This window comes from Vombatus ursinus, unplaced genomic scaffold (assembly GCF_900497805.2).
Source record: "Vombatus ursinus unplaced genomic scaffold, bare-nosed wombat genome assembly UNPS02014812.1, whole genome shotgun sequence".
NCBI lineage: Eukaryota > Metazoa > Chordata > Mammalia > Diprotodontia > Vombatidae > Vombatus > Vombatus ursinus.
The window spans coordinates 71,240,268-71,262,316 of NW_020954590.1; the positions used below are offsets into that span (position 1 = coordinate 71,240,268).

General features: G+C 34.2%; 1 protein-coding gene across 1 annotated transcript in view; it reads left to right on the plus strand.

The window, feature by feature from the left end:
• LOC114053986 (gamma-1-syntrophin-like) overlaps positions 1 to 22,049 on the plus strand; it is a 489,285-nt gene that overhangs the window by 387,217 nt on the left and 80,019 nt on the right. Inside the window, exons 14-15 of the mRNA XM_027877092.1 lie at positions 7,214 to 7,366; positions 14,402 to 14,494. Of these exons, the coding sequence (XP_027732893.1) occupies positions 7,214 to 7,366; positions 14,402 to 14,494 (246 nt within the window). The remainder of the gene's footprint in view (positions 1 to 7,213; positions 7,367 to 14,401; positions 14,495 to 22,049) is intronic.

The following is a 22,049-nucleotide window of genomic DNA, read 5'->3' on the forward strand; positions in this document are numbered from 1 at the left end:
TATTTGAAGATGACTTCATTTTGGAAATTGTGGTTTTATTTTGTTTCAAATCATAAGACATGTTACTTATAAATGATAATTAAAATGATGGTTCCTTTGATAGTAGTGAGTCTAAAGAAAGTATCTAATATTAATTTTGAAATTATCTTTTAATTATTTTAATTATTTTAAAATATCATTTCAAAGGGAGAGCTTGAAGTGATCTTTTATTATTAAAAAATTCATATGATCCCAGTTGAGAAATGAAGATCCATTTTATTGACTTTAAGGTTGTATATACATGATAAAGAGAAAAACATAAATTATAATTATTTAAATTTATTTAATGTGGCCCCAAATCACCTGTACAAATTCAGTCAAACTGACTAGATAGTTATCAGACTTCAATATCTTTCTGCTGCATAAACCCAACCTTATGATTTTGTCAGGCATGTCTCTAATTCTTCATTTTTAAAATCAAAAAACAGTGCAGAAGCAAAACTAATAACAAAGTTATTAACTGCATAGAAATGACAAGAGGGACATTCCCCAATATTGAATGATGTTATATAATATTATCACTGTTAATATTGCTGCCATATTGTTTGATATGACTTTGATGAATCTTTTTCAAAAGCTTCTGATCTTTATAGGAAACTAGTTCATAAATAATATGGCAGAGATTTGTGGAGGCCCTTCTCTGGATCTCTAACATTGCCTAGACACAGGGGAAATATAATCTGTTGCTCTTACTACATGACTGACCCATTTTAAGTTAATATAAATATTTGTAACAGAGCAGTGTTGATGCTGTTTAGTAGTTATCTTTGTGAAGCTGCCACTAATTCATTTAAAATAATCAACTTTTTTTTTGTCAAATAGATCCATACTATACGTTACTAAAAAAAATGCCATTGTTGATTAGAAGTAGTAAATGTAGACACCACCACCAGATCCATAAATTCATTTGTATGACTTTGTAAGTAACCTGTCTATGACAGAAAAGGAAGTCAACTTTGTTTTTTGTTTTTGTTTTTGTTTTTTTGTTTCTTTTTTTAATAATTTTAAAATTATCATCTGTTTTAGGTATTAACCTTTCATGGGAATGTAATTAAATTGGTGATTGGAGATGAGTGATTTTAGAGCTGATAAAAAGCTCAATACAAATGATGGCAAACCAGATAGACTGCCGCATAATGAGTTATTTTATTATACCCTTTTTAGTAGTGAGGCTAAAGAAACAAAATCTTCATACACTAGCCTATGACAATTCTTTCTGCTTTTCTTTCTTTCCTTCCTTTTTTTTTTTTGGAAAAGAAGAAACCAACAACAAAAACAGACTCATTCTAGTAAGTAGCCACCATAGAAACAAAAAGATTTCTTTTAAAAATATGGTTTAGGGGCAGCTAGGTGGCGCAGTGGCCTTGGAGTCAAGAGGACCTGAGTTCAAATCCAGCCTCAGACACGTGACACTTGCTAGCTGTGTGACCCTGGGCAAGTCACATGACCCCAATTGCCTCACCAAAAAAAAAAGCAAAAATAAACATTGTTTAGTAATTTTTTTAAAAAATAATTTGTGTCATGTACCTCTCCTGTTGTCTTCTGATTGTGGTTGTTGTAAACAATTACCAGACAAGAACTGTAATTGGTTATTTCTTTTTTAAAGAGGTACTAGAGCTGTGGTTTCAGTATTATAAGGAACACATAGCTGTGAAAACTCCCTCTAGCATAGCCAGGATGTTTCAGAGACAGGCTTTGAACTCAGGCCCTCCCTGTTCCAAGATGAGTCTATATCCACTGCAACACAACTGCCTCTCTCTTCTTTAATGTGACAATATACATATAAAGGAATTCTTAGAAAATATACAGTCACCATGAGATTCAAAGTCTAACAAAAGAACCAGTGAAAATACACAATGAACATACAGAGAAGTTATCAAAAATAACAATTAACTATATAGATTTTTCTGGAAGAGTTAAGTGAGTCCAGATGGACCAGCTGAGCAATACTTTGAGGTTGAGTTAAAAATAGGTGGCTAATAAATAGGGCAGAGAGAAAGATATTTGTTTCTGGGATAAATTAAAGTGGAAGATGAAAATCAACCAAAAACAAATCCAAGATTGGTATGGTTAATATAAAGGAAGCAACCAGATATTAATAATATAGGTGACATTGATATTATGTTTAAAGGCTTACATTGTACTTTGCATATATTCACTGCAATTACTCTCATTTGATTTGATTTCATGGACTAGGGTGATTATATAGGTGCTAGATGAGAGCATTCTTCATTGATTTTAAATCTTGAAGTTATTTTGCATGGTAGCTCACGTAATTTTATTCAAAATATTTTAAATCACTCACAATGAGAGTTGTGCCATGTAAATTGAAAACTGGCGACGTGTTATGTTAAGGTGAACAGGAGACTGCTATAGCAATTGATGTTGGGTCTTTTTCTGTTTGACATTGTCATTAGCAATACACATGAAGGGATAATACTTTGATACTTTGATGGGCTGCAATTTCATCATTGTGAGTATTCTCTGCAATGGTACAGATAAAAATTATCTCGGCCTTTTCATTCTGTCTGATTCTTGTTTGTGTCCTCTGACCAACATTATGGAGGCCCTTCTCTGGATCTCTAACATTGCCTAGATACAGGTGAAAAATATAGTGATAATCGCTTGCTCTTACTACATGACTTACCCACCTCCTTTTGCAGTCATGATTCTCTCAAATGGTTTTGTTTATTCCAGTTCTCCTGTGCAATTCTACATTTGTAATGTGTTATAGCTGATCCATATCTACACTAGACTTTGTGTATACCTTGACACTAAATTTGGAGATTAACCAAAGAAATGAAAAAAATGGAAAAAAGTCATGCAGAAATAAATAAAACTAATTATTTTAACTGTGATCAATCTAATCATCTAGAAGAAAAATTCCTTAATATTCATATATGATGAATGAGAGATATTTAAGCATCATTATCCATTTTCATTGTTTAGCAGATGTTAGGAGAGATAAAAATTTGTTAGCTTTCTTTGTCAAAAATTGTGAGAAAAGGATATCTTCTGATGTCCCTTCCAATTCCAAAATTCTGTGATTTTGTAATAATACATTATAGTAAAAAAGATTGAAAAGTGCCATTTCCATGTAGTTTTGAAAGAGTCACATTTAGTATGTCTTGCTACCCTATGTAGCCCCCTGCCCCTGCACCTTCTCTGGCAGATTACCCCTATTGGCATCCTTTTCCTATATTTTATCTCTGCTATTATTAAGAGGACCATGTCTCTTCTATTAATTAAAAAAAAAAAAACCTTAACAGATCCTACAGCTCTCCTTTAGTTACTATCATATATTTTCTCTCTAAGTCAAATTCCTTGAAAAAGCTATCTATTCTTGATACCTCCATTCTCTCTCACTACGTTCTAAACCCTCTATACTCTGGTGTGCTAATCACATCGCTTAACTAAGACTGCTTTCTGCAAAGTTACCAAAGATCTGTCTCTTAATGACCAAATCTAAGGCTTAATGCCCTCTTCTCATTTCTTACTCATCTTTACCTCTGTAACTTTTGACTCTGTAGACCACATTGTTCTATTGGAGAGTCTTTGCTCCCAGGAATTTTGTAACACTCCTCTCTTTCAGTTCTGCTTATACTTGTCTGATTGCTCTTCCTTTATATCCATTAGATTCATAGATCATCATCTTTGTTGCACACTCTCTTCTCCATATGTATTTTCTTACTTTATTATTTCCAATGAGTTGAATTGTCATCTTATGAGATGATGTCAAATTTCACACATTCAGCCATAGTCCCTCTCCTTAGCCAGTGTTGACTTAGACCTCTGGAACAAGTATAACTTAACTGCTACCTGATACTCATGAAGGTAACTGCTATACAGGTAGCTTTTTTAAAATTACCTTTGCCTCCTCTTCAGGGCACAGACCAGTGGGTAAGAATCCCACCTGTCTTTTATGGGAAGTGGTTCAAAGTGAATCTCACAGGATAGGTTGTGATCCTCATCGTGGATCTCATATAATATTTCTCCAAAAAGGCACCCAAATTCCAACTTTTCTTTATTGCTGAGAGCAACACCAGTGCTCTAGTCCATCAAGTTCCCAATCTACACATCATCTTAAGACTCCTTACTCTCCCTCAATGCATTATATCCACTCAATTGCCAAATCTTATAATTTCTGCACCTACAACATCTTTTGCATCTGTCCTCTTCTGTTATATATGCCACCACCCTAGGTCAAACCCTTATTACCTCTCACCTGGACTATTGTAATTACATTCTAATTAGTTTACTAGCCCCAAATCTCTCCCTACTCCAATCCATTACACACGAAGCTGCCAAAGTGACTACATATAATGCAGGTTTCACTATGTCACTTCCTCCCAACCCCTCTAATGACTCCAATGGCTTCCGGTTAACTCTAGGGTCAAATATAATTTCATCATCTTGTCATTCCTTTTCAGGAAATTCCATTTTGCATGTTATTTATGTATATAGTTATTAATACATATATATCATTTATAAATAAGCAAATTACACATGTCAGGGTGCACAATTTTAGAATTTAATTAATTATTGAGTTACTTATTTTACTCCTATTTTTGTGCAAATAAAAAATTTTGAGACCATTATTGACTATTGGAGAGGACATTATAACTAAGAAAATAGAGAGCTTAAGTTGGACTCTTAGAGACCTAGATTCAAATCTCGCCACTATTACTAGCTTTATGGTCCTGGACAAGTCATTTAACTTATATGTAGTTCAGGAAACTTCTTAAGATTTATTTTCTAAGTCATAGATGGTTGGGGATATGCATTGTTGGAGAAAGTTCCTACATGGTTAACAAAATTCTAGATCCTTCTCTTAACATGTTTTTAATGTTGGGCCAAATATTTGCAGATGAAAAGTCTAATACTTGAATATAGTTAGAAATAATTACATTAATATACCACTAAGTTACTAATAAATAATTCATCAAAGGAGCAAATTACTAAATGATACACTAGCTAATTAGTGGGGGGAAGTATATCTACATACTGACAAAGTGTATAACTTACATTCGGAGAGTAACTCAAGAAACCTTACCTACCTAGCTCCCCACTAAAGGCCTAACTGAAGGTAACCATGATTCAAGGACATTGGGTTGTGGGTTAGAATCCCAAAGAAAAGGGCATCTATGCCTATAGAAAACATCTTATAAACTTGGGAATTTCCTATAAATGTAATTTGCCATTACTTTAGTTGAGTAGTGTAACAGGGAGAAATAGAATAGATTTTTAGAAATGCAATTGATACCTGATGACAAGCTAATGATGAGGTTGTTCACCAAAATTTCTTGTGGGTAGTCTGCCCTATCTGGGGATCCCATATGTTTCTCAGTTAATAACAACACATGTGTTGTTTACCAACCTATAACACACATATGCTTATTTTAATATTGAGAAACAAGTTATAAAAAGCAAATAATAAAACATTTCATTACAAAATGGTGACCTAATACAAATTGGAATCAGTTATGCCAAAGTAACCAACATTCTTACCATACCAGGAATAAGGGAAGCTATCAGGGACACCCCATAAGATATCTATCTCCCTGAAAGTTTTATAGAACCATTGATGATTACTTTTTGGATTTACTTTTTCAATCAGTTTAGTTATAAATTCATCTAGCTGGAATGTCATAGAACCCTTATCTTTCTATCTTGTTTTTAATGATAGAATGACATACTTTATTTATTTGATTAAATCTTTGTTACCTATAGTCTAGGTTATCTAAAGTTTAACCTTAAACTTTTTTGAGAGAAAATTAAATTAAACATTTAGGTGACCAAAATTCTCTGCTCAGCAGTATGCTAGAAAAGCAAAGACGAAAAATGGCACAATGCCTACTCTCAAGTAGCATGCATTGCACTGGAGGAGAAAAAATGAACTATGTATATGAAAAACTATAATATACATTAGAATATAATTAAATACAAGGTAGTTAAGTATTCATATTCTTCATACAAAGTGAATAAGATCTCTATTTCAATAGTGTAAACTTAAGGAATCAATTGAAAACCATTTATTAAGTGCCTACTATGCACCTAATCATTGTGCTAGAGATACAAAGCATAATTCAGTCCTTCATTGCAAGGAATTTACATTCTAATTAAAATATTTTTAATGCGTATTTTGAGTGCCTACACATAAATACCAACCTATAACTTAAAAAAAAAGTTATATGTAGTACCAAAGTATAAGGTTTGCTGTCAAAGACCTTATACTATTACAATTACACTATTACAGAAATAGCTGGATAGAACTAGTAAAATTATTTTATAGATATATGTGGTTGATTTTCTTTTATGATACAGAAGAATTGCTTTCTTATATCAGGGTTGATTTAAAATTTTATTTTACATGTGATATTTGTTACTATTTTAATAAGTAATAATAATGATGATGTTAATATTTGATTTTTTTTTACCAGACCTGTGATTTCATTGATATAAGGAACTCACAAAGAGGGAAATCCCTCTGACACCTTAGTACCTGCTCTATAAATTATCATTTTAGTGAACTGATTAGGATTCTGATTAGAAACTTGACCAGCAACAGAGATGAAAATTGAACCCAGGTCTTCATGACTCTGAGGCTAACTCTCTAGCTATAATTCCACACTGCTTCTCAGATATAATGGCATGTGTACAAACAAATTTTAGAGATAGGGACTAGATCTAGTGATTTCATTGTTATAGGTGTCTTCTTAGTGAAGAAACTCCCTATACAACAAATACAATTGACCATAGCACTGAGATAAAGTGATCTGATCACAAATATGGTTAAAAACAAACAAACATAACTCTTTGAAATACAAAATCTCATTTGATACTTCTTATGAGCTATTCAGGCTAGAAATTACATCCTAGTTTTGTCTATGAGAAAACTGAGGCTAAAATGACTTACTCAAAGTCATAGTTGATACATTTTATGATACATATGATACATACTATGATACATATCATAGTTAATACATTTTAGAGCAATGAATAACACTTTTGACTGCCTTACATGTTTTAAAAATCCTTCTTTATGGTATCATTAAATATTTCTTTCTTTGCATTACCTACTTTTAATGGATTACTAGAACTAGATTTAAGGCATGGTCATATAAGAAATATGAATTGATGTATGCCAGATTATATAACTTCAGGTTTTCATCAGGACAGTGATCTACTGGACCGTCGGAAACACTGCTTTGGTGTCCAATCAGAAACTGGAGAGGACCTCTACTTTTCAGTAGAGTTAGAGTGTGACCTAGCTCAATGGGAGAAAGCCTTCCAAACAGCTACATTTTTAGAAGTTGAAAGGATACAGGTAAGACTCAATTGAGTGTTACGATTTTCATCATAAAATAGTTAATTTAAGAATTTGAATTTTATCTTGTGTTTTCCTGTATATCATATTCTATAGAGTTGAGTTCAGAAGAAGCAATATTTGATTATTATATTAAAATGTCATTAAAATGAATTGAATATAAATTGAAGAAGATAAAACAATTTTATGATTCAACCATTATCCCTTCATCATTTGTGCAGCTGGGGGAAAATACCAGAATATTCACAACTGATGGAGATTTTTGCTCGCTACCTGGGAGGCAGTATAATACATGTTTATGTACTTCCAATAAGTTAGCTAACCAGAATTTATTAAAAATTTGCTGTATGCAAAATGTTCTACCAGATGTCATTAATTTATACTTAAAAAAAACCCTCTAAGACAATGTTTTTGCTATGAACATGGCAAACAGCCTAGGTAATGAAATAAAACATGAATATATGAAGTAATTCTAGAATAATTACAAAATAATGAATCAATATTTGCAAAGTGAGATAATACATATTAAATGTATGACTACTGAGAGACTGGCCACTATATTGTTAACTAATTTTGAATATTTTCTAGGACCAGGAAATGGTGAACTTTAGAATTTAAACTATAAAAAGAATAATATTTTGCAAATATATTTTGAACTTGACCATTGATTTCATTATAGTAGGTAACCCTAGAGGGGGAAAATAATATCCATAAAAATTCAGATCAACAACTGCTTTGAAACTTATATTTTTAGAAAGATGCATGGGAACACAAGGTTACACAGTCAATATGCATGAGAGGCAAATTTCAATTCCTGACTCTGAGGTCAGTGGTCTATCCATTATACCATGCTGTCTCTCTGAAAGTATTATACTGTCTAATAAATGTTTTTGTTTCTGGACAATTGCAATTTCATAGCAATTGACATTGACCTAGAGAGATATTAATATGCCAATTAGTCAATATTTACTTCCAAATATATTTTTCAAGTATATTTCTATATATCAAGAGATGAGAGATTTCTGTTGAAAAGATGCAGTTTTAATAAGTGTAACAATAAACATTGCACATCTGTGTTTCCTACCCAGCTCATCCTTCTATGAAAATACAACCCCAGTAACAAGTTACACATTCTGTAATGAAATCTGTGAAGGATAATGTAACTGATGTTAAAAACTAAATCTATATCGATATGTGTTAATCACACAGATTTGAACATTAAATCTCCCCATATTTCTATGGTCTAATTATATGACTGTGAAATATGGTAGTAAATCACTTATTTTACATTGATTCTAAATTTTCATTGATATTTTGTCTATGACCATATTTTTTATTTTTCTGGTTCTGCTTAGTTAACTTTGTACCAGTTCACGAATTCTTCATACCCATCATTTCTTAAATCTCAAAAATTTTCTATGCCATCCGTGTACCACAATTGATTTAACCATTCCCCAATTAATGGACATCAAATTTATTTATAATATGTTTACTTCTTCAAGAAAAAAAAACCTTTCTAAATATGTTTGGATTTGCACTATACCTTTCTTTATGTCTTTTTTTGTTTGTTTGTTTTTGCCTCCTTGGGGTAGCTGGGAGGAGAGAGAGAGAGAGAAAGAGAGAGAGAGAGAGAGAGAGAGAGAGAGAGAGAGAGAGAGAAGATCAAACATTATTATGTTCCAGGCACTGTGTTAAGTGAGCATTTGATTCAAGATTTGTTTCCAAAACCATGTCCAAAAACATTGTTTTAATTTAAACAAACATACACACATTGATTATAATAGCAGTCACCATGAATGGGTGTTCTGGAATGCTTAGCTGATGCTGGAATTCTCATATCATGAAAAGAAGATTTTCTTTTCACCTCACAGAAATAATTTTTCAGTATCTTTAGCAATGTCTTTATTTGAGTCATAAACTCCTAGAACAGATGTCATTACTCCTTCCTGGTTAAGTATAAAACTGATTTCAATGTTCTCCAACTCATCCTTTTGTATAAAACTATTGTATAACAACTGTGGTATAATAGAGTTGGGTGAGGTGGCGTAAGACTTAGAAAGCTTTAAGTTGCTTCTCAGGTTATCTATATTAACTCTACTCATTTCTTCATGCACCAGCCCAAATATGTACCTGAAACTAAAGAATATTTCAGTGCCAGTATTCTGTTATGCATTGTTCCGAACCTAATACAACCTAAACCTACTGTAATGCTTGGTATTTTGCTATACAAATATATTTTTCATTGATTCTGAATTATTGAGGTAGAGGAAACTTCTGTCTTTTAAAATAATACTTTATTCCTAGGATCGAGGATGAAATCTCAAGACTTTTTAAAACATTAGTTAATAATATTTAATTGAACAGAAGGTGATAGGGGAATGTATTTATTTCTCCTTCATGTTTCTTTAATTACCTTTTAGACCACTTTTATTTAGGAAGATCAATGGCCATGTTAAAGGCTACAAGATCATTTTTTAAAATGTTTTCCCCAGGGGAAGCTAATATTTTGAAGGTCTTTAATTCTTCCAAACCTTAGAAATGGGATAGAATAACCTTATATTATTTTTCCATAATTTAAAACAGTTTCTTGGATCTGTGGTGTATATTCTCTAAGCCTGAGGTCTGAGCAATAGCATAAAGCTTTGGACTGTTTCCAGAGGATACCTATGGTGTCAAGTTATTCATAAAGCCAATTTGAGCCACAATGCACTGGGAGTACACTGTAAATGAGCAATGAAATGTTGTTTTTACTTAAAATTTACCAGGTTTCATGTGTGTTTTATGAGAAATCTGTAATCAAAGGTAATTCAGTTGATTACATATTTGGATAAGGAGTCTTTTAAAGTAGCAAGAATTTGAATATGCCTACCTACTGACAATTATCCTTTTTAGTTTTGTTTTTCTTATCCACAAAAGACTCAACACCATTAAATTTGTATATAAATAAAAATTACGGAAAAAGTAAGTTCTATTGGAAAATAAAGTAGTAAATAAGAATATAAATGAATACCTTTGCTTGTTGAAAAGATTTTTATTTTGTATTTTCCTTTATATGGCAATATAAAGTGATTAAAATCTCTCTACTAATCTTCATATACTTTATTTTATCACTTTTGCTATTTTTTTCTGAAATCAGACTGCTCACAATTTTTAAAAAATATTTTTTTCAATCATGATTTATTATATATCCTAAGAAGTTCTCATAATACCACCTATTATTAAACAATCAGTCAATAAGCATTATTAAATACCTATTGAGTGTCAGATACTTTGCTAGATGCTGATGGTAAAAATCAGTCGAGAAACATTTATTAAATGCCAACCATGTACTAGTAAACACTAGGGACACAGTTAAAAAACAAATATAGTCCCTGCTATCAATGTGATCACTGCATTCTAATGGGTAAGAAAGTGTGTGTGTGTGTGTGTGTGTGTGTGTGTGTGTGTGTGCGTGCGTGTGTGTGTGTGTATGAACATATTGGATCAATAGAAAGTAGATGGTAAACAACTTTAGAAAGAGTGGAACTAATAGGTACAGGAAGATGAAGCTGAAAGTCTTTGCCTCAAGAAATTTAAATTCTATCAGATAAGAAAACCTGTAAATATAAGTATGTTAAAAGAATATATAAAATAATTTAGAGGAAGACACTGGATTCAGGGGGATTGGGAAAGACCTAATATAGAAAAGACTGAAGTGAGTTGTGTAGGAATTTGGTAACTATCCTTATAGAAAATAGCTGGCTTTGTTTGTCCCCCCCAAAAAAGGAAGTTAAAATAATTCTATGTGAAGTAGACAAATAATTCTTTTCCTTGTACTCAAAATACTCATTTTAATCTACTTGCAAAAATATTTCTTCTCTTGGAGTAATTTGATTGCTGAAGTTTGGGAGGATTTCTGAACAACATAAATAAAGAATTTAAAAGTAATATTACTGACAAGATTATATTTGTGGGATCTCTACTAACATTGTCAAAATAGGTGTAATAGCTCTCTCAAAATAGGATTCAAACAACAATAGAAATGTGGTTTCTCTTTTAAAATCAATATCTCATTTACCCAGTTCAATTTTGCAATCACGTGATATGTTATTCGTTTTGGTGTCTATATTTGGTGGGCTGCCAAGCAGGAAATACTAATTTTTACCTATTATAATTCCTTAGCATTTTGAAATAATATCTAATTATGAAAATTATTTTGAATATAATTTGAATAAAGAATTAGGATGGTAAAGATTACATGGTATCCTTGAGAAGTAGCTATGAGTGTATTGCAGTCATGTCCAACTCTTTGTTACCGCATTTAAGGTTTTCTTGGCAAAGATACTGAAGTGGTTTGCCATTTCCTTCTCCCGCTCATTTTACAGATGAGAAACTGAGGTAAATAGGGTTAAGTGACTTGCCCAGAGTCACGCAGTAAGTGTCAGAGGTCAGCTTTGAATTCAGGGAGATGTCTTCCTGACTTTAGGCTGGCATTCTATCCACCATTCCCCTGGTTGCATTTAAAATAAGAAACAGTGTGGTGTAGTGTATATAGAATTGACTGCTTAGTCAGAAAGCCATTGGTTCAAATTTGACATATAGTGACTACACATCACTTACCTTTAAATACCCATAGACAACTTTCTCATATTTTGTATGTTGCATGTATGTCTCTGGTTGAGAGACTTCCTCAAAAGGAAATCAATGAAATCATAAGTCCATGAATTTTTAAAAACTCAGAAGTAAACACACAATTCTATATATATCAATGCAAAAGTATTTAAGTGCATACTATGACCCAAACACTGTGATATGTGCTGGGGACACTGAGACAAAAAAACAGGTCTTGCTTTCAAGGAGTTTATAGTCTGTCATTAAGCTGCAAGCGTCTTAATTGGCATTTCCAAAAGTGGATTTTAGTCATAACATCACAGGGTCTCATTTTACACATGGGGTAACCTAAGCCTGAGAGATTGCCCCATGATTACACAGATAGCAAGCAGCATGGCTGGAATCTGACCTCATGTCAGATTTAGCACTTATTTCACTGCATCATGATAGACAGTGTAACATAATAAATGGAGAACCAGCCTCGAGGCCAGGAGAACATGCCTTTAAACCCTGCCTCTGACACATACTGGCTATGTGGCCCTGGGCTAGTGACTGAACCTCTCAGACCTCTTCTAGGCAAATCTCTCCAGCTATAAGTTGTAGAGAAGGTGCAAATCTGTATGTTAAAAAGAAAGTCCACACCTAGGAATACTCAATATTAGGGAAATAACAGCTTGAGTCTCTGCCCCTGTCCCTTAACTGCATCACTGCTACTCTCTCAGTCTATCTAATATTGCTATTATTTAACAAATGACTTTATGTTCACCTTTTGCCCTTTATAAATGAGTTAATATTTATGAAGAGGAAGTTATTCATAAATGCAGTACTGAAGATATTTCTTTTTAGGAAGCAAGGATCATATGAGTAATAAAAGTTTCAATGTGGCTTCTATGTATTGAGCCATTTAAGTAATACAGAGTTCGATTCATGTGGTTGGGGCAGCTAGATGGCTCAGTGGATAGAGTACGGGGCCTGGTCTCAGGAAGACCAGGGTTCAAATCCAATCTCAGGCACTTGTGAGCTCTGTGACTTTGTGAATTAACTTGTTTGCCATAGTTTTTTCATCTATAAATGATCTGGAAAAGGCAGACCATGCTAGTATCTTTTGCTAAGAAAACCCCAGATGGGCTCACGAAGAGTCAGACAGGACCGAAACTACTGAACAATGTAGTGACACTTACAGTATCGAGTATGTTCACTTCTTATGAAGTCACAATTGGTAATACAAATCTGTAGCATGAATTACAATAGATTTGGTGGTTTAATTTTTTTCTGTTTTGCTACACACAATATTAATGTGTATTTATCATTGTCAACGCTCCTCTATAGGTCATATTTAAATGCAAATAAAGCAAGTGGTCTACAGATACAGTCATACATCATGTTGTATAAATAGAACATGGTGCCCTCTGTGTGTATTCTCTCTCCTTGCCTGATTAATTAAAAAAGGCATTATTGTTTTTAGACTGGAAATGCTAAAGGATGAAATAGATGAGCTGCAAGTAGGACTGAAAAGGAGTAGAAAGAAAGAAAATAGACTAGAGAAGTTTGGTAAATTGTGCTTAAGACTCAGGTTGTCAATATACATAGGTCAACTTTTTACTGAATTAGATTTGAACAAATTTGAGAAGGGAAATGATGAGTGGTTTGAATAGACTGAGAGCCAGCTCAATAAGGTGGGTGCATGTCTGGGCGTAGTATCAGTTCTATGGTGTACAGTCTTTACGTCAACAGGAACTATCTATGGGAGTTATCATTCTATAGGAAAAATCTTTCCTCCTGTCAAATTTAATCAAGTATGTTTATTTTTATGAAGCTTGATTTTCTAGATTTCAAGTTGATGGCAATAGCAATAACAACTCACTTATTAGCTAAAAATATATTTTGCAAATCTTTTCTCAATTATTCAGAAGGTATAGTGAGAAAACAGTTCAACATAGGTTAGACATCTACAGTTTGTGGTGGATGATTTAAAATGCCTCTATGTTCACTTGAAATGTTATTGAGAATGAATTGTTCATGTTAAGAAATGGTCACTACTTTGTTGTCTGTAGATTATTGCCATTTTAGCAACATATTAAAAATTTTCCATTCAAGAGCTATGAAAGGCTATCTCTTTATGTCAGGGTGACACATGGTTCATATTATAGACCTTTGCCAAGTCATGAATTCTGTTATATTTCTTTGCCTCAGGGTATGTTTTGGTAAATTAGAGAAATTTAGATCGAAAAACCCTTCCCCAACATGATAGAATTTTAATCAAAATTCTCATTAGTGTTTAAGAGAAACTATAATATGAAGCCATGAGAGGTAATGTTTGTTAAAAATGTCCTCAACATGATTCTGCCAATATGTGACAATTCTTACAGCAGGTGGATATAATGAGGCAAAACAATCTCTTTAGATCTCTTTCATATAAAGTAACATTTTTTTTAATCTTTCTAGTGCAAGACCTATGCCTGTGTACTGGAAAGTCATCTAATGGGACTAACTATTGACTTTAGTATGGGATTTGTCTGCTTTGATGCTGCAACAAAGGTAAAATTTTTCACTCCTGGCTCTGATAATCATGGTGCAGGTATTCTGAATTTGGACTTTAACTTAAATGTACTCAAAGCATTTTCTTACAGTTTTAAACCCAATTATCCTTTGCCAAATCCCTAGGCTATAGCAAAATCCAAGGGGTTTGTTTCCTGGTTAAAATGGGATAAGTAAGGTCTTAATGTTATTATAGAAAATTCAAAATAAAAACTGATGAGATACCAAGTTCTTATGCTGCTAGAGTCTAAAATACGGTAAATGGTTATTATATTTATTTGCATTTCAGTGAGCTATGCCCTTACTCTAAGAAAAATGTACCTCAGTGATGACAAGATTTGCCTTAAAGTTACCTCTAGACTATTTCTCTTGTATTATATAAAAACTGCTACTGTAAAAGTAATTTCATTTATGATAATGCTTTTCTATGCTTTTGCCTACCTAATCAGTGTTTCATAGATTCATGGAATCTTAGATTTGGAATAGAGAGTAACAAGTGCAGTCTCCATTCCACTATCAGAATCTATGATTGCGTCTTCTCCTCCACTCAATAGCACCTTCTATTTCACAGGCATCCAGTGTCTTTGCATTATTTCAACTTGCATATTTGTCAAAACTTGTTTTCAGGAAATGATCTGGCGAATTCTTTTGCACTAAAGTCTTAATTACTTATCAGATTTTATGACATACCCCTTTCACAAGGTTAGAATCATACCATTGTTTTTTTGCTATTGTTGTTACCATTGTTTAAGAGAGCCTTAAAACATAATAATTAATCCTAAATGCATCAGGATACAGATGCATTTATAAGTATATATATATACTTATAAATATATATACATAAGTATATATATGTTTATATATATATATATATATACTTACACAAGTGAAAGGTTATATAACATACAAAATCAAACTCTGAGGAAAAAAAGAAATGTTATATGCATTGTTGATGCCATGGGTAATCCTCTTGGGTTGTGATTCTTAATGACATCAGAATCATTGTTATAATAATCAAATAAATTTAGGAAAGGCTATTTAAAATCCTCACATGCATTTTTGAGGGCCTAAAGCTTTTATTGCTCTATCTTCAAGGCTGATCTAAGCCACTGACATCTTGATTTCCATCTTTCGTGACTTGTGCAGCAAGAGGATAATGAGGATACAAATGTCTCAAACAATGTATATCACTATCTGCTTACTCATACCACGGGTATGCTGGCAAGTTTCCCAGAAAGAGTCAGGAAGCAGTTAGTGAATGTGATTATTTTGGAAATACTAAGCAAATTATTATATTTCCATCTAGGGGGCAAAAACATTTAGTGAGAAATGAGGTGTGTGTCCAGACAAGTTTGACAGGGAGGAAGGCCAAAGACATAAAAGGAATAGCAATAATCCCTACCTTCTGTCATTGCACTCTGCCATGTTGAACATTCATATTTAAGGCTATATGAGGTTTGTGTGGGACCATAGCATTTGCTATGTCTATTAAGAAGTTTCTTTGGGGCAGCTAGGTGGTGCAAATGGATAGAACACTGGCCTGGGAGACAGGAGGACCTGAGCTCAAATCTGTCCTCAGACATTTGATACTTACTAGCTGTGTGACCCTGGGCAAGTCACTTAATCCTGATTACCTTGCCCGTCCCTCACAAAAAAAAAAGTTTCTTCATGGGCATATAGGTCTAGAGTTGGAAGGGACCATAAAGGTTATCTAGTCTAATCTAACATTTTATGGATGAGGAAACTAAGGTCCAGAGAGGTTAAGTGACTTGAATTCATTCATACTTCCTTCTGATACAGATCACAAACACTGTATTCCTTTAGGATAGCAAGCTGTACATAGTGGATTTGCAGTTTTGTGTGCAATCATCTTTTTTGTTGTACTGTTATGGAAATGATTGTTTATTCCATAAAATTAATTAATTGATAATTTATTATTATTATTATTATAAATAATAAATTATTCCTTTAGTGTAAATGGGTTCCTGTAGTTAAAAAAAAATCACCACCTGGTGGTTGAAATTCAGATGATTAAGGTATAGGAATTAAACCTAAGATTTCATTGATATTCCAAAAGCAAACTTCTATGAAAGGCCAGTATTATTAATATTAAATTATTATTCTTGTAAATGATAATAATTTTGCCACCTTAAAAAAGGGCACTGAGGTTTCTGTGACTTCCCCAATGTCACATTGCCAGGTGTGTCAGAGTCAGGATTTGAACCCAAGTCATATCTTCAAAATCAGCTCTTTACTGGTAGGCCCAGTTGTCTCTTCTAATTTAGTTCTTTCTGTCCTTGTGTCATAGGCAAACACACTTATCACTAACCTAATATTCAAAGATATTCTTGCTTAATAGAGCCTCTTGTGGTGTGTGCTCTCCAGCATAATTTTTATGAACATAAGATGATGTCCATGCAATGATATGACTTTAGTGGAGTGTGCATCAAGAGAGCATTTTTAATAACTTAGCTAATTGTGCTTCAGGAAGATAGTGGCATTTGATAGGATGAATGTGTAAAGATAAAACTAATATAAAAATAATCAAATTTTGAAAGGGACCTCAAAAGTCCAGAAACAAAGGATGCCTTCCATCTGCAGCATCATAACTCTGCATGGTACTCAAAGTATTTTTATTGTAAAAAAATAAAAGGGAACATGACTAAAATAAAAATAATGCCCAACCCAAATCTCTGTAGGAAAGGGAACAAAAATCTTCCCAAAGGTACAGATTGCATGCAACCACAGTTGAAAGGGTACATAAATATAGAAAGGTCAGAGTTGACCTAGATCTCCAACCCATCTTTTAATGCCTTATTTTTTTCTCCAAATTCCCCCTAACCTCTTCATATTCCTTACCCTTCTTACCCAAACTTAATAGATTTTCTTCTCACATAAACAGCAGGCAAAGGCAGTTATTGACTACTTTCTCCTTCCATCCAGACATAGAGAGAGTGCATAGAAACACACTGATCTCAGGAAGAGTAGAACTAAAGTGTTGGTATGATAGGAACAATTGTTCCTCTATTCTCCCAAAAGAGAAAATTTTTTTTCTATAATTACAGTCATTGAAGCAGCTGAATTTTTCACATACTAGCTTAAAAAGTAAAAAAAAAAATCATTTACTAAGAAAGACCATTTGAAGCCATAATAATATGTTCAACAATATTGACCTTGTGGATTAATAGTCAACTCACAATTATCCAGTCAAATTTTTATCAGCTTGGTGATTATCAATTCCGTTTACCTTTTTTCTTGCTTTCATCTACTCTGTGCTCTTTCCCAATTAACTTCCTCTTAGCACCATCTGAAAAGGACAGTAGGAGAGAGGAGAGATAAAATTCACATCAGTTAACTTCATTATTTATTAGAAGTAATTGTAGACTTCTGGGAGCAAAAAAGGCAGAGTAAGCAGGACATCACTGTAACTCTCCCATATTCATCTCCAAAGAATCATAAAATAGCACGCCAAAACAAATCCTGGAACAGCAGAAAGAGCAAAAAGATGGAGTAAAACAGTCTTTTAGTCCAAGAAACTTGGAAGGTTGGCAGGAAAGGTCTGTCTTACTCAGGTAAAGGGGGTGTACAGTCCAGGGCAGGAAGCATTCCAGCAATCCAGCAGCCAAACCAGTAGGAGATCCTGTGCCCCAGTGCAATGGAACAGGCAAACACCAACACAGGACCCCCAACATGCCTCAACTTAGCCAAGGGAAGGGGCAACCTATGTGCTTCAGTATGGCCCCAGACAAACAAGTAGACACCAGCCCTACAAGTGCCTAAGCAAATAGGCAATCACCAGTTCTCCAGTACCCCACACATAATACAACATAGCAAGGCAACCAGGCAGCAAACAGTGGTCAGAACACGACATGCTTCAGTGTAGCTCAGTAAAACAGGTAGAAATCAATGCAGGAACAACCCACTGGCCTCAATACATGACAGACACCAGCACTAGAAACCCAGTTCAGGACCAGGCAAGCTACCAGACCCCTATAGCCTCTAGCAGCATCAACCACCCCCACTTCCCACCCCTTCAGCACGGCACCAAATATGTCCCCCTTAAGCCTCAGGGAAACATCAGTGCAGCACCAGGTATATAGCCAGGGACTATAACTCTAGTCACAAGAAGCCTAAGACAGTGCCCCTTCCACCCCAGGAGGAAAACTCAAATTTAAAAGAAAGGAAAAAGATGAGCAAAAACAAACAAACAAAAAAACAAACAACAGCAAAATTATCTGACCACAGAAACTTATTATGGCAGGGAAGATTAAGACAAACTCAGAAGAGAACAGTGTCAAAACACTTATGGGCAAAACCCCAGAGAGAAACAAGAAGTGGTCTCAATCCCAGAAAGAACTCATGGAGCTCAAAAAGGAGCTTAAAAATCAAATAAGAGAGGTAGAAGAAAAAATGGGAAAAGAAGTGAGAGTGATGCAAGAGAATTATGAAAAAAGAGTCAACAGCTTGAAAAAGAAAACAACTGCTTAAAAAGTAGAATTGGCCAAATGGAAAAGGAGGTACAACAGCTGAGGAAAATAACTCTTTTAAAGTTAGAATTGGACAAATGGAAGCTAATGACTCTATGAGACATCAAGAATCAATAAAACAAATTCAAAAGAATGAAAAAAGAAGAAGAAAATGTGAAATACCTAATGGGAAAAAACAACTAACCTGGAAAATAGATACAGGAGAGACAATATTAGAATCATTGGACTACCTGAAAGCTATAACCAAAAGGAGGACCTGGACAGCATCTTTCAAGATATTGTCAAGGAAAATTGCCCTAATATTCTGGAATCAGAGGGTAAAATAGGTATTCAAAGAATCCTCTGGATCATCTCAGGAAAGAGATCCCAAAATAAAAATTTGAAGGAACATTAATAGCCAAATTTCAGAACTATCAGATCAAGGAAAAAAATACTACAAGTGGCCAGAAAGAAACAATTCAAATATTGAGGATCCACAATCAGGATTACACAGGACTTGGCAGCTGCAACATTAAAGGATCAGAGTTCATACAACATGATATATCAGAAGGCAAAGGAGCTCAGACTACAACCAAGAATCACTTACTCACTGAAATTCACTTTATTCCCATACCTTCTGTCTATGTCCTTTTAGCTGTACTGTTAGTGGTATGATTTTTAAGAATTATAAGTATCATTTTCCTATGTAGTAATGTAAATAGCTCAGCTCCATTGAATCCCTTCTTCTTCTTTTTTTTTTTTTTTTACCTTTCTAAGCTTCTTTGGAATCTTGAAATTAGAGATCAAATTTTTTTTGTTCAATTCTGGTCCTGTTCTTATGAAGACTTGAAATTCTATTTCTTTGAATGACCATTTTTTCCCCTTGTATTATGCTTAATTTTGCTGGATAAGTGATTTTCAATTGTAGTGCTAGTTCCTTTGCCCTCTGGAATATTAGAATGAATATAAATAACAATTGTTTCTGTTTTGGCTCTGAGGGTCTTCCCCTCCCAGATAGATTTTTTTTTTGATGAAGTAAAGAGTCCATTCTCTGCTTCATTTCTTATTAAACCTTAATCACCGAATGGGAATTGCCTCAGTCAAACTGAGACCTGTTAAAGGCCCTAGCTTGAAAAGGCCAAAGTTCCCTACTGCATCCTGGGCAATCTTCAGTTGTCTTCATCTGTATCTTGCCACTGGACCCAGATGGCTCTAGAGAAAAAAGTGAGGCTGGTGACTTCACACAGCCCTCCCTAATTTAAGTCCAATTCACTTGCATGTCATGGCATCAACTCCTTGATGTCATGGTCTTCTTCAAGACTTAAAGACAGTCAACGACAACAACAACAACCTGATGAAATTAAACAAAATACTTCAAGTGAAAAAATAGTCATTCAATGAAATAGAAGGATTTCAAGCTTCATAAGGAGAAGACCAGAACTGAAGCAAGAATTTGATCTCCAATATCAAGACCCAAGAGAAGCACAAACAGGTAAAAATGGAAAAGAAAACATAGGGGATTCAATAGAACTGAACTGTTCATATCCCTACATGGGAAGATGACACTTGTAATTCTTAAAAATTGTATCACTAATGGTACAGCTAGAAGGAATATACATAGACTTAGGGTATAGGCATAAGGTGAATTTGAGGAAATCACAAAGAAGCAATTGTTATGGTTGTATTTATTCTTCATTGTTATCCTATTACTAGTTCATGTTAATTATTATTTAAACAGTGTGATGCTACATAGTATACCATATGATGGTTTTTACATTCTATGAAATGACATTCTACTTTAATGACATGTACTGCTAGACAACAAGAATAAAAATGCCTTCTATTCACATCAATAACTTTCTTTGGCAATTTTGGTTCTTTGACTTTTACTTGTCTAATCAAAGCATAGTGTCCTAGAATGACGAAAGAAGATATAAGTAATCTCTTTGTACCTTACAAAACGTGGACACACCTAGAGGTAACCAGGGTTTTAAATGATGTCACAAGTTGAAAATGGTAAATTGTCTCTTAAATTCAATATCATCATTTTTTTTCATAAGTTGGCATTTATTATTTAAGTTGAAGAACAGGTTATGAAGGGGATAGGGGAGACATTCATAACAGAGAGTCCAAGATGAAGCCCTAGGGGAGAGGGAAGAAGGGAGGAGACAGGGAGATGAAAGCCTCTCCTCTGTGTCTGCTCTTGACGGGGTTGATCCTGATTTCTGAGCCTTGGTCCAAAGCACACAATAAAGCACATGATAAGATGAGGTTCCAGGGGCTACAGGTTTAAAACATCAAGGGGTGGCCAAAGTTACACATCCAACCAGATATGGGGGCTGGAATTCTCCTTAGATGAGCAGCACTGCTTCCTTTTAGGAAGTGAAGCATAGTGACAAGTTCCATTCCACTTATTTGAGCTCTTATGAAACATTCTTTTAGTTAAAGTCTTTGTGCTAAAGAATTCTTTCATGGCCTCTCTAACTTCTTGTACTTTGCCTCTAGTTTCTTTGAATATGCATCCAACTTGTAAGCTGCCTGCTCAAGAGCTGCTACTTGCCCCTCTGATCTGATCCAGTGATCCAGTGATCCAGTGATCCAGTGATCCGATCCAGATAAGGCTGAAGTGCTGCAGATTTCTGGTTTGAGTCCTTTAGGTTTCCACTTATGTTTACTGCAATATCTTTCATTTCTAGATACTTCAAGCTAGTCAGTTTGTTCACATTTTCCAGATGTTTATAGTCTTCATTGGTGGCTGTCAACTCGTCTGTCAGGGACAAGACCATTTTGGAGAACATCCTGGCACAGCCCCATGATATCTGCCTCAGCCAGCTCCAGGGCCTTCTCAGCCATCTCCACCATGGCATTGTCTCATCCTAGACCCTCCCCCTGGGCTGCAGGGAGGCCCTCTGCTGTGGCTGCCATGCCTGAGCCTTCCCAGGCACCTTAAGCAGTCCACAGGCCTTCCAGGGACTGCCCAATATTGTCATTCTTAAGGTGATTTTAGGCTAATAGAATTTATGCTAGCTTAAGCTTTTTAATGTAAAGGACTTAAAAAAAATATAACTGCCCTCAGAGACTTAAGCCTT